The 12,211-nt window shown below is 36.5% G+C and overlaps 1 protein-coding gene across 1 annotated transcript in view; it reads left to right on the top strand.

The window, feature by feature from the left end:
- Nucleotides 1-4,185: 4,185 nt before the first annotated feature.
- Nucleotides 4,186-12,211, top strand: part of LOC108674959 — a 56,462-nt gene continuing 48,436 nt past the window's right edge. Inside the window, exon 1 of the mRNA XM_018162945.2 lies at nt 4,186-4,351. Coding sequence (XP_018018434.1) covers nt 4,349-4,351 — 3 coding nt within the window. The 5' untranslated portion in view covers nt 4,186-4,348. The remainder of the gene's footprint in view (nt 4,352-12,211) is intronic.

Genomic DNA, 12,211 nt, shown 5'->3' with positions numbered 1-12,211 from the left:
TCAAGGGGATAGGAGCTCACAGCTGAATTTAAACTGGGCCTATAGCAACCTCACTGAATCGCTTCGACATGAATTTCTTGATTTGGGTATACACCAAACTTGCCGGAAATCCATTGAGCAAGAAAATATTTCTTAAAATGAGCAAGGATGATGAGCATGATGAGCAAGGTCATGATGAGCAAGGTCAGCGTTAAATTAGGCATCAAGATTAGTTGTTGTAAGCTACGGTTTTCTTAAATAATCAGCAAAGAGTTTACAAATGTGTAAATGACCAAAAATATATCATTCAAAATTGAGTTAAAGTTAATTGCGTTTTGTACATATACGTTACCACGTCATGTTATAGTTTAGTGCAAGATTTATTATGAGTAATGTAAAGAAAATTTGTAGGCTGGAAATTCTGCAGGCCCATGAGTTCAGAGAGAATGTAAAATTCCACTCCCTCGCTGATGTGAGTGGTAGAAATTTAAGAGCATTGCGCTAACTTCCTAAGTGCAGTTATGCGGAGATTGATGAACGTATTCATGTGAATGGTTAGTCACTTATTATTTAGAATAATTTACCTATTAGGTCACTTAGAATCACAGCAAACGTATACTTTTCAAAACCAATGAAAGCAAATTTCATTAGGTACTAGAAGAGTCTAAGTAACAAAGCTCGATAATCAATTTCGTGGCAAATTCATTTGACCTGTTAAAGTATATTTCAGTAAACATGCATGGGCTGTTTCTGTACATGGAAAGACTAGCGTAATAATTCTTTATAAAGTTATCCAGAGTCCAGCAGCTATCTCAATAAGTCCAGCAGCTATCTCAATCAATCGTCAGTTATGGAAAGATCGGGTTCCAAAGGCCGGATCCCTTGTGAATCAAGTCACGAAAAGTTCAAGAATCGGCAACAGGCCATGGGCCTATGTCTTCAACGCCGACACTTCTATTCTATCAGTTTTAATAAATAGTTCTGGTAATGCCATATATCATATAAACAGGAGTTTAAAATTACGAAATCTTCAGATTAAATGCCGACGTATAATTTAATAGTACCATACATACACTCACAAATACTGGCTATTCAGGGAACCGATATAATATTTCTATATTCGAAGATGAGAATACGGGCAAGTTAAATCCCAATCCAGAGTTGTCCGACTGTAACAAATCCGCGCTGAGCTGGGACTGCATGTAGCTCGATTCAGTCTCGTGGTCGCTTCTCAATGATATCTTATAGCGCTGTAGCTTGGCATGAGAAGCATGAATAACATTATTTTCTTTTAATAATATCTCGAGCATTATGGCAAGAATAACATTATTTTGTTTTATAATATCTCGAGCATGATGGCAGGAATAACATTATTTTGTTTTATAATATCTCGTGCATGATGGCAGTCTTTCAATTCGTAAATAAAAATAGGTGAAAGTGTCTCGACTGAATATTAAAGATTTACGATAAAAAACTTAAAATTCGTTTTAAGTTTTTTATCGTAAATCTTGTGCGCCAGGATGAATCCCAAATGCCCCAGCCCGGAATATACATTGCTTTTAGAATTTAGAATTTTTGTATTTTGTTTTAATTCTCACACATTCATAAGGAACAATTTATCCAGGCAAAATTTGTTGGCACTCTCGAACAAAATCAAATGAATTCAAATAAGTAAATGTTTCAAATTCACCAACAAATCAACACACGAGTTAGTTAAGAAGTATTTTGCATCTGCGAACGAAAATAAAGCTCAAGTTGTTAAGAGATTTAACCGTTGTTCAATACATAAATGTTGAATGTAATACTTATCAATGACAAAAATTTGATGGAATGTTTAACACATATAGTTGAAATTATTATACCAGTATCATTATCATCAATTGAAACGAACTACAATGAAGTTCATTGAACTAATTTAGTTAAACTCCAATGAAGCAGAACCCTAAAGTGGACTATGCAAATTCAGTCCCATAGACGTAGAAAGTTTCGAGAAAGAAACAAAATTAAATGTTGGGGTCACAATTAGTCGGAAACGCAAAGACATTAACACAGGATACCAGCCTATATTTCCATTAACACAGGATACCAGCCTATATTTCCATTAACACAGGATACCTGCCTATATTTCCATTAACAGATTTCCATATATTCACATTACCACAATTTACGAAAGCAAAAGTATTACATGCGAACCAGTAACTTACAAGGTCTATGTCATGTGTGGCAGAGAGTTAATGGAAGCATGTACGTCAAAAAACTTTTTTTATTTACTGACGGGTCATTTGAAACTTGGTTCACATAAATAAATAGAAATCTAAGACTAAGATTTTGTTCGCATAAATTTTTCGAAAAAAATGAAAGAAAACGAGAAATTCGTAGAAAAAGGCATATACTGTGGTTTATGGTATTATATATAAAACCTGTAAAACGTGGTACATATAAAAGAGTACGTTGAAAATCTATCTCCCCATTCATATAACGTGCTACAGCATAGAGTAACATATCACTCGATTCGTAAAGACCATATCCAGCGATCCTCCGATCTCTTTTTAGCGCATTTTCTCATTTATGGAAAAAATGCACTATTGTGCTTGCCATGTCCGTCCGTCTGTCTGTGTGTCTGCCTGTCTGTCTGTCCGTCCGTGACTTCACGTTTTCGTCGACGAGAAAATGCGCTCTCTGTCACTCACTGCAGTTAGTACTGAGTTATATTTTTAAAAATTTTTGTTGTGATTTTTCTGATTTTTTTCAATTTCGACCCCTCCCCCCTCCATTTTTTCAATATACTGTATAATCCGAACAAAAATAAAAAATATATAAAAAAAGTGAGCGGATGCACGCTAGATCAGGTCTTTACGAATCTAATGATGTATCTTTCAATGTTATGACTTAAAAATCATAGGAGGAGATTGATTTTCAAGATGAAAATTTCCAACAAACTTAAATTTGTGATCATTAATTGAAGGTATTGGTTTTACGTGCGCTTCGACGGCTGTCGTGAACGAACGAATGAACGAACAAAAATGAATTTGGGATATCTTTAAAATGAGCTCAAAAACCGGAAAAGTTTAAATTTTCGATTTTGACGTACATGCTCCCCTCAAAATGAAGCTGCTATGACAAAGAATTTTCAAAATATATGTGCGATGCTCATGAAACTGTTAAAATTTTGTAGAAGAGTAAACGAGAATTGTGATATGATTATCCGTCGCGGGGAGCTTGAATTTGAATTAATTTGTACAGACATCAAATTTGAGTTTTACTTAGAGAAAACTCAGTCATTCAGTTTCTTTAAGGGGACCGACTACCCTAATTTTTAGGTAATTTCCTTACGAATCGAATGGTGTATGTCTCATTGCTGTAGCTTGAAAACTGTAGGAGGAGATAGGTTTTCCGTGACAGACGTAGTGAGTGAAGCCAAAATCTGCTGTGGGAGTACAGGAGCGTGTCATCGGCAAAATTCTGCATGATTCAGACGTTGATTGCTCACACAAAGTCATTGAGGTAAATTAGGAATGATGTCGGTCCGAACACCGATACGTGTGGCACGCCGGACAGTACATGGCCTTAAAGGGACTTTTCCTAGTAAAGTAAATTTTATTATAAGTCTCTAATGTGACATCTTATCGAACTCAATCAGTTCGATAATGTTGTTATAAATACATGAATGATGTTACGTTTAAATGCATCCAGTAGGCAGTAGGTTGATTGATTATTCTGGGTGCCTGAAACAAGACGGAAAGCCGCCCGTAGAAATGTTGGCCGGGATCATAAACTTTGGAATTAGTTTCTCCATGAAAAAAATATTCGCACACGCAATGTTTTTCTCCAATTTCATTAAAAAAACATAAATTTTAACCTCATGGTTTGGTACGACTACGATGCACAGGTAACACAAATGCTTGCTAAGCACTGCGCGGCATTATTCCAGCCGTTGAGTATAAATACAATCAATATGCAAGTATGGACAACATTAACCCTCGTAATAAAAAAATATGAACTTACCTCTAGACCTGAGAATTGATTGAGAAGAACACGATGTATGTTCTTGATTAGACTTCATTATTAATATCATTCTGTGTCAATTGCCTTTATGTGAATAAATGTTTTTACCGTCGTTTTTTCTGGACCAGCTGGAGGCCGGTGCACGGCGGGACAGCCCGGCGGAGCCGTGGCTTGTTCAGGAATCCATGGTTCAGTCATCAGTGTAGCACGAGTTGTGTAGGTGTGAGGTGTGCGTTGTGCTCTCCCTCTGAATTAGGTCTTGACACTCCATCAAAGTCCTGTGCTAGCGCGTGCCTGTCATTCCAATTTCCAACAAAGTAACATGGTATAATAATTGGGATACCTTGTGTAACTTCACGTAGATATGGTGAGTAGATTGACGATCTTTGTTGAAATTTTATGTTAAATTCTGTGTGGATTAACTTAGGTATGTCCTTCAGTAGTAGAATTTTTCTCGAAAAAAAAAAGGTTTCCCCGATTATTTTGAACTACCATGTTTTCTTTTATTAATAATTTTTTTTATATATGAAATATTGATCAGTATTAATTCTCAAACAAATATGTATTAATTTACTCGGCCTACCTAGTAACCTACCTACGTAGGTAGGTAAATGAACTGGCTAGAGTTACCTAGGTAGGTCCTAGGCCATCGCAAAAATTAGCCGGGTTAAATCTTGAGCAAAAATGCTTGTCCGAATCTACAATGAAAACATCTTTCATTGTGGGAACTAATTTAAAGAGACAATGTAATCGAAACAACCTTTTTAATTTGATTCTTTCCTTTTACCTCTTCTTCCATACCTTGACCGCGGTGTATTTTCAATATCTTCCATTCCGAGAGTTTCATCCATAACTCGTTTAAAAGTAACCTGACCTTAATTTTACCTACTTGCGTATTTTTTTTCTATCGTGTATCTCCAACAATTGTATGGAGCCTGCTGGTCACACTACATTTCTGACCCCTCGTCCGCAGCAACGTAGGGAATTTTTAGAAGCATGTGAACGATGCTTCCGTTTTTTGCATGTTGATACTTTACTAAATATTTGTCGATATTTACTAAGGATATGCCTGCGTCGGACAAGACCGGATACTGGAAGGAGCAGCGAGGATACATAAGGGGCTTTCATTTCAATTTGAGGTGCGTTTTTGCACTTTCATTGTCGTAGTTCTGCCTTCAGCGCGGCATGAGCTGCCTTGTTTCGGAAATGAAGCGTGACTGGAAAAGGTGCTATACCTCGGCTGACTCGTAGCTCTTTAGTAGTACAAGTAGTAGCTTTCGTCTATTTACTCTATTAGCTCGTTGGTCTGGCTCTTTGTTGCATCTAAAATGTACATTTTTTTAGCTTTTTTTAATATTATTTAATTTATTGCTTATTTGTTATTTCCACGTTTTTTCTTGACCAACGAAGTTTTATATTGCGCAATGCGCAGTGTATTTTTAATCGTTCTGCCCTGTTCAGACGAACTAGTGTCTCATTTTACTCGATATAATTCATCTCGAAATTAGTGATATGTATTTAAAAATAATAAAATACGTTTGCAAGTATTATGTATGTTCAACCTTATGATTTCTGCGTTGGGTGCAATTAATGCTGCATGCTGACCATCAACTTCGCGCCCATGCCGATCGATTCTCAACATGTGTCTATCGAATGAAAATTTTGATTGAATGACTTGTAAACTTTCACCGATTTTTCGGTGTGTACAAGAGGAGTTTCAGTACGAGTGAGCAGCGCGAAATGACATTTTATTTATTTATCATTACTAAATTAGTCCCCGAAACTGCGATTAAAAAAACTTATATTTTTGTTTAAAATCACGCTGTCTACTTTTTACTGTTGCTGATTGTCGAAATTTGTTCAAGCGTTGCATGTAGGTGGCATTGATCTCTGCATATCCAAGTCTTGACTTCGAGAAACTGCGCTCTTAAGCTGCCTGCACTGACGTCCAGCAGTGCTTTGGCAACGGGACTTGGATCTCGTACGTCAGATAATTAAACAAATGCTAGCACATTATAGTGCTATTGTCCGTTCATCTGCTCAGCTTGAAGCTAGAAAATATACGTTTAAAAATCACCTTTTAACGACAACACTTCCAAAGAATCCAGTGTATCCAATCTTACAGATGTACAATGAATTTCTCATTTAATTTTCGAATATTGAAAAAAATTAATTTTTCAATTATTTTAGTATATAAATTTTTTTAATGTATAAATTTTTTTTAATTATTTATTCTGTTAATTGATTCATGCAATGCCTCCAACTTGACACAAGTGTGCAAAATTTCAGATCAATTAGACAGGTAAAAGTGTTTCAAATACCAGTTATAAGATTTGTAGCTGACAAAATTATTTTTTCATTTTTTTATATTGAAATTTTTTTTAATTTTTAAAATAATTTATTTTGTCATTTGATTCATGCATTGTCTCCAACTTTACAAAAGTGTGTAAATTCAGTTCGATAGGATAAGTAGAAGTTTATTAAATTTTGATTACAAGATTTGTAGCAGACAAACAAACAAACAAACAACAAGAAGTGAAGTTAAAGAGAAGTGTTGTAAAAATCATGATGAAGTTGAACCTTAAATCTGGGACGTCATTATTTTTTTTTATTGTCAGCTTAATTATTGTGGTCAACTACATACAGATTGATGACTCTGAGTTATTCTTAAATGAATAAAAGTTTGGTATAGATTCCAGGCCTACAAAATATTTTCTTGTTTCATCAATTGTTTTTTGTTTCAATAATGAACTGTCTATATGAAACTGAATTTTTTTTCGTTTCAAAGCGTTTCAGATTAGGGAACTGTTTTTTAATATTCCTATTTCATAGCTTAGGAATCTCTGCTGTCGTCGACATAGTGAACAGTTGCATGTTCCAGGAGTACGTTGCTGGTCAGGAGCCGTACCATCAGAACTCGCTCCAGTACTCGTAGTAAGCTTACCCAATGTGCACACAGTAGCTGATTTCTCGTCTGTGATAGGTGGGTTGAGCTTGAAAAGCTTTCAGTGATTGGCTAGTGGATTTGCGAAGTTTTAACTATTTATGATAGCACGGTCCCAAGACATGAAATGACTCAGTAATTGACGTAGCTCACCTGCTGACATCTGCGTCAAATGTGTCTTGGTTATCTTCAACTAATCTGAAGTCCAGATTCTGGACGCGGGTTTCTATCCGATTATTTAATTGAAAAAGTGATTCATGTTCAGAAAATTGTAACCAAAAAAGTTTGTGCCACCCAGAGACCTGAAAAAATACCGCCGAGTTCTTTTTCTATTTGTGATTCAACAGAATGCCTGCTATACGTTGGCTAAACATTGCATGTAGTAAAATGCTAGGTTGTTCTTCTCGGAAGCATTCACAGTACGGGGTTTTCGGTAGCGTAATTTATGGTCAAATTAGAATTAATTTTGTAAAAATAATAAGAATATTAGCCCCGTTGTTTCACATGGTCCACATTACTCGATCGACAAAAGTCATTCTATAAAGGCTTTTGGTGTACGAACAAGTATCGTGCGATGGATATGCCTTTTCTCTAAAATACATTCCACAGCAATACACCACGATTTTTTGTTGCTTGTTGAACTATCATATCTATTACAGGATCGTCTGAGTTCATTTAGTAGCAATTCGTGTTGTGGTGTGAACGATCGTGACATGCCTTCGTGTTGCGGGGATTCGCGCTGAACGTTAATGAGTGAAATCGAAGTAGTTTAAAAATAAATCAATGTTGGGACAGCTCTGCGTTTAGCCGACATGCGGCGGCTATATACGGTGTACTTGTATATTGATTTGGAATACAGCAAAATCATGAGCTTGAAATTCTTACCATCTTTAAAGCTTTGTTTATAAGTTCCTCCGATGAAAATTATATTATCTTTTCAATTCAGCAACAGTTAGGAAAGATCCTTATTATTGTTCTCCTACCATGTAGATTAGTTGTGTTGTGCCTGCCGATGCCTATTATAGTCATTTGCCGATTATAGTCATAGTTATAGTCCATGCAAGCAACGATTTCATGCAGAGTAAATATTATGAAGCATCGTGCAAAATTATTCTTTAATTTTTTGGGAGGAGCAAAATTTTGTTCGCCTTCATCCATATATAGCTGCGTGTGAGCAGTGACGCGTGGCGCCTGAGCAGCAATTAAGCCGCTAGGTGACCTTGCAAAAAAAAAACATTTGTTTGATATATTGTCTTGTTGATATCATCGAGTTCTACAGAGAATGCATGAAAAAAAGTCTTATATTCATTGCCATGAATGACTGAAAGAGATACGCGATATTTTCTGCGCATTAACACGTGCTCGCCTTGCAATTTCTGAAGATAGAAAGTCTGCTGCGTTGAAAGAGAAGCGGCTTGATTTGCCGCAAGTGCCGAGCTTTGGGAGGCCTTGTTCAATCCGCATAAAATCACCGATGATTTGCAGAACGATGTTGAATCTATACGTGGTCCGATAAAATACGAACTGAATAACTATGAATTTCCGTGTAACTATGAATTGACAGGCTAACTACGAATTAACCTTAAACTATGAATTGGTGATAATGTGATTCCACATTTTCCCAACACGAATAAATGTATAACAATTGAATATAATATAAGTATATCACAAAACCTTTGCGAATTCCGTCTCAAAGCTCGTGGAGATAAGGTATCCGTGGAGAGCGCCATAACATTAACACCAGAAACGAAAAATGTTATGAGCCTCAATCTGTATGAAATGGATAGTAAAATTGAATGACACTCAGGTATGAAATGTGCAAGGTATTTATAATTTGCACACGGCAAGGGATCAGAAGCTCTTGGACCTGAAGTCAAACCAATAAGGCAGGGAAATAATAAAGTTATATTTGGTCATTCATATGATACCTACGCATGGTAATTAATGTTTAACAATGAGTATTCATTAGTCATCTGTTTAGTTTGTTTTATACTAACAGTTTTAGAAAATAATTTACATTGAAGTTATACTCCGGAGACGTTATCCTTTTATGAAAAAATGACATTTCTTACCTATAGGGAAGAAAATGGAATTTCATGATTTGCCTCAATTTCCTCAAGGACTCGAAATTTCACTCATTAATCATAGAGAACGCTCACCTGCCTTCTATTTAAGCAATAACCTAAAATCTTCGTCAGTTGATGTTTTATTGTAACATCTGTCTAAAAAATGTTAATACTTCACCGCTCGCCTTGTATTACTGTAAATAAAAATCAGGTCTTGCCTGTAAAAGATATCTATAGACACATGATAAAGACTCATAGTTACTGAGAAAAATACATGTATGTAAACAATCCTTCCTCGTAATTGCCATGCACCAGTAAACGTTTAAAATTATGCAAGAGAAGTGCACCAGCTTCCCGGAACTGTTAACACACACTTGCACTATTGTTGTCTTGATTAACATGCCCAAACTATCTTTGAACTATTAATGCGAGGTCTGCGCTTAATCTCTGTTCTAAAAATCGTGTCGTGACCGGTTTTAAATGTCCTCTTCTTTAGAGTAATGAATTCGCATTAGTTATGTTACTGTGTTACCGAACGTAAAGCAACGAGACCATCGGAAATGACTTCGTGTCGACCATCTTGATGCTTGTCCCGAATGCACTGTGAGATAATTATGCATTTTAGTCGCTGATAGTAAATTTATTTAGATAGATTTATTTTATTTTAATGGCGGTCTTTGTTTCAATAGATTTGTCATCTCCAAGTCATTAAAATTATACTCTCACACGTTACCTGCGATAGTTATAACGCTTGCACGAGTGTCCGCGCAATACCTATATATAGTACTCGTATATGTTGGCTCCATCGTTCAGAAACTGTCTGGTCACCTATTCAACTATACTCGACTTTCAAGTAGTTCAACCTCTCAATAGTAAATTCAGGAGTTTCAGCGTATACGATGTTCCAACCATCATTAAAATAAATTTATTTAGACAAATGTTGCTGCTCTGTGTGTTTACGTTAATTATGGGTAACCCCCATGTTAAAGAACAACGTTCCTTGTAATGTTAGCCCGTGAGTAAATGAGCGTCTGTTTTTTTTAAACGAATTCTCTACCAATAAAATACGCAGAACATAATCAAACGAACATAATTCAAGGTAATTTTGTGGGAATTCCATAGTATCTGGGTAACGATTATTCGATTGCTCAAAATTTCTTCGTGTTTACGACAGATCTTGAGTCAAGCATTGACCCGTCCGATTTATTTCACTATAATTACCCACGCTGAATTCTATAGGGAAGAATCTGACATAGTTGAGCCCTAATTAATGCAAAGAAATTCAGGTTTAATCCTCGAAAGTATTGAAATATTCAAGTTGATGATAATGGTTTTCGCTTGTTATGGAGCCTTGGTCTCGTCACGATGGGCGAGAGGGTTTGCTTGGGTCACAATCGACTATTTCACACCGATGCCTTGTTCTTTGAGGAGCTCTTGTGTCTCTGTCTTTGTAATCATTCTGAGCAAACTATTAACTCAACATCAGCGTTTATTGTGTATCGATAGTGGATATCATTTAACGGCGATTAGGCGGATCTGACTACCTTTACTAAATCGTTTCGCTCTTTTGCCAATCGATCAAGGTCTATTTACTCAGCTTGTCGTAAGTTAAGCCCGGTATTTGCGCGATCTCTTTTTTCGTCGCACTTTGTGGATCAATCAACAGGATCTAATTCTGTGGGATTGCCTGAAGCGAAACCTTTCCACGATCGCTATTGTTTAACTGCTCAGCGGATCGATTAAGATCGGCTTCACAGCGGTCATTTGTTGATCAATTGCAGTAGTGTTTACTGCCTGCGCACAAAGACAGGCCCATCCACAAATCGTTGTTGACGCAATTATTTCTACAGCTTGGGATGCGTTTGATGCTTATTGTTAGTTTGTTGTTCCGTTTGCGCAAGCTTGGCGTGCAGAAGCATTGTCAAGTTGACAGCTCGGGGCATTGCGTTAGCAGTTTCTGCGCACTGGAAGTGATGCAGGAAACAAGTGCCCTCTTTATTTCACGTTACGGTATTTTAGCGATGAAATCATAGCGCGTGTGATCCGATTTGAAATACAAGGCTTCATGACTTGTTGCTTGCTGTGTTAGCTATGACGTTATTAACTTTTTTCTTGCAGATTTTCCCTGTCATGAACTCAATTCCGGTTATGATAGTAAATGTTCAATTTTAACATTCTTCGATATATTATTTTATATTTCAATGTTACAGAAATCGGTTAACAGTTAAATATTCACATCCCATCTAAATTTGAATGTTAGAATAAAAAGGAACCGGCCCAGACATAAAAATAGATCTTGATGTTGATGCACCTCCATTACACCCTTGATGTTGATGCACCTCATTACACCCTATTACTCCCTTGATGTTGATGCACCTCCATTACACCCTTGATGTTGATGCACCTTCATTACACCCTTGATGTTGATGCACCTCCGTTACACCCTTGATGCACCATTGATGCGCCTTGATTACGCCCATTCTACTAGTGAAAACTTTCGACCTATTTTGTATTTACTAAAGAATGTATCCATGAGTATTAATGTTCACCAGCTTGAGTTTGAGTTATATCTTGATGACTGCTGAGCGCGATTATGAAAAGTTTATGTTCGTTGTGCTCGGAATATCGCTGCGACTCTTTGATGATATTTTTATTATAAGGTCTGACTATTGTTCGCCGTTCACCTTTGCTGGGATGTGAGTCATCGTGTGTCACGGATAAGTCATCCTTGAAGCTGCACTGAATATTATATCCTCCCACTCTACGCCCATACGAGGGAACAAGCCAATGTACCGAGTATCTATAGTACAATTATATAAGAAATGTCTGTCTTGATATCATATTCAGGATATCAGCAGCGAACCTAAACAGGCTGCAAAGGTTCAGCGGCACCTACACTATAGGTTCGATTAAATCTTAAAATTTTGCCGCCTTTGGTTAAACAAGTTTTTTTAATTCCATTACCATCGTCTTTATTTTGTACATAGTAAATTCGTCATTTCTCAGTCCAGGATTGCTTATTATCCATCAAGTAGTTGACGAGAATGTCTATAAATAAATCATTTGCAAAATAGCCTATCTATTTCTTTATGATATTTTAATGAAAGTTTCACAGTTTAATTTTGCTTTGCTGTGCGCATTTCTACATCGCGAAATGACTTGTTTCATCTGCAACAAACTTCATATCTGTTTCGGCTATCGACATTTTCATCCTACT

This window comes from Hyalella azteca, unplaced genomic scaffold (assembly GCF_000764305.2).
Source record: "Hyalella azteca isolate HAZT.00-mixed unplaced genomic scaffold, Hazt_2.0.2 contig3814, whole genome shotgun sequence".
Classification (NCBI taxonomy): Eukaryota; Metazoa; Arthropoda; class Malacostraca; order Amphipoda; family Hyalellidae; genus Hyalella; species Hyalella azteca.
The sequence above is the reverse complement of the archived record's forward strand: the minus strand, read 5'-3'. Positions and strand labels throughout refer to the sequence as shown.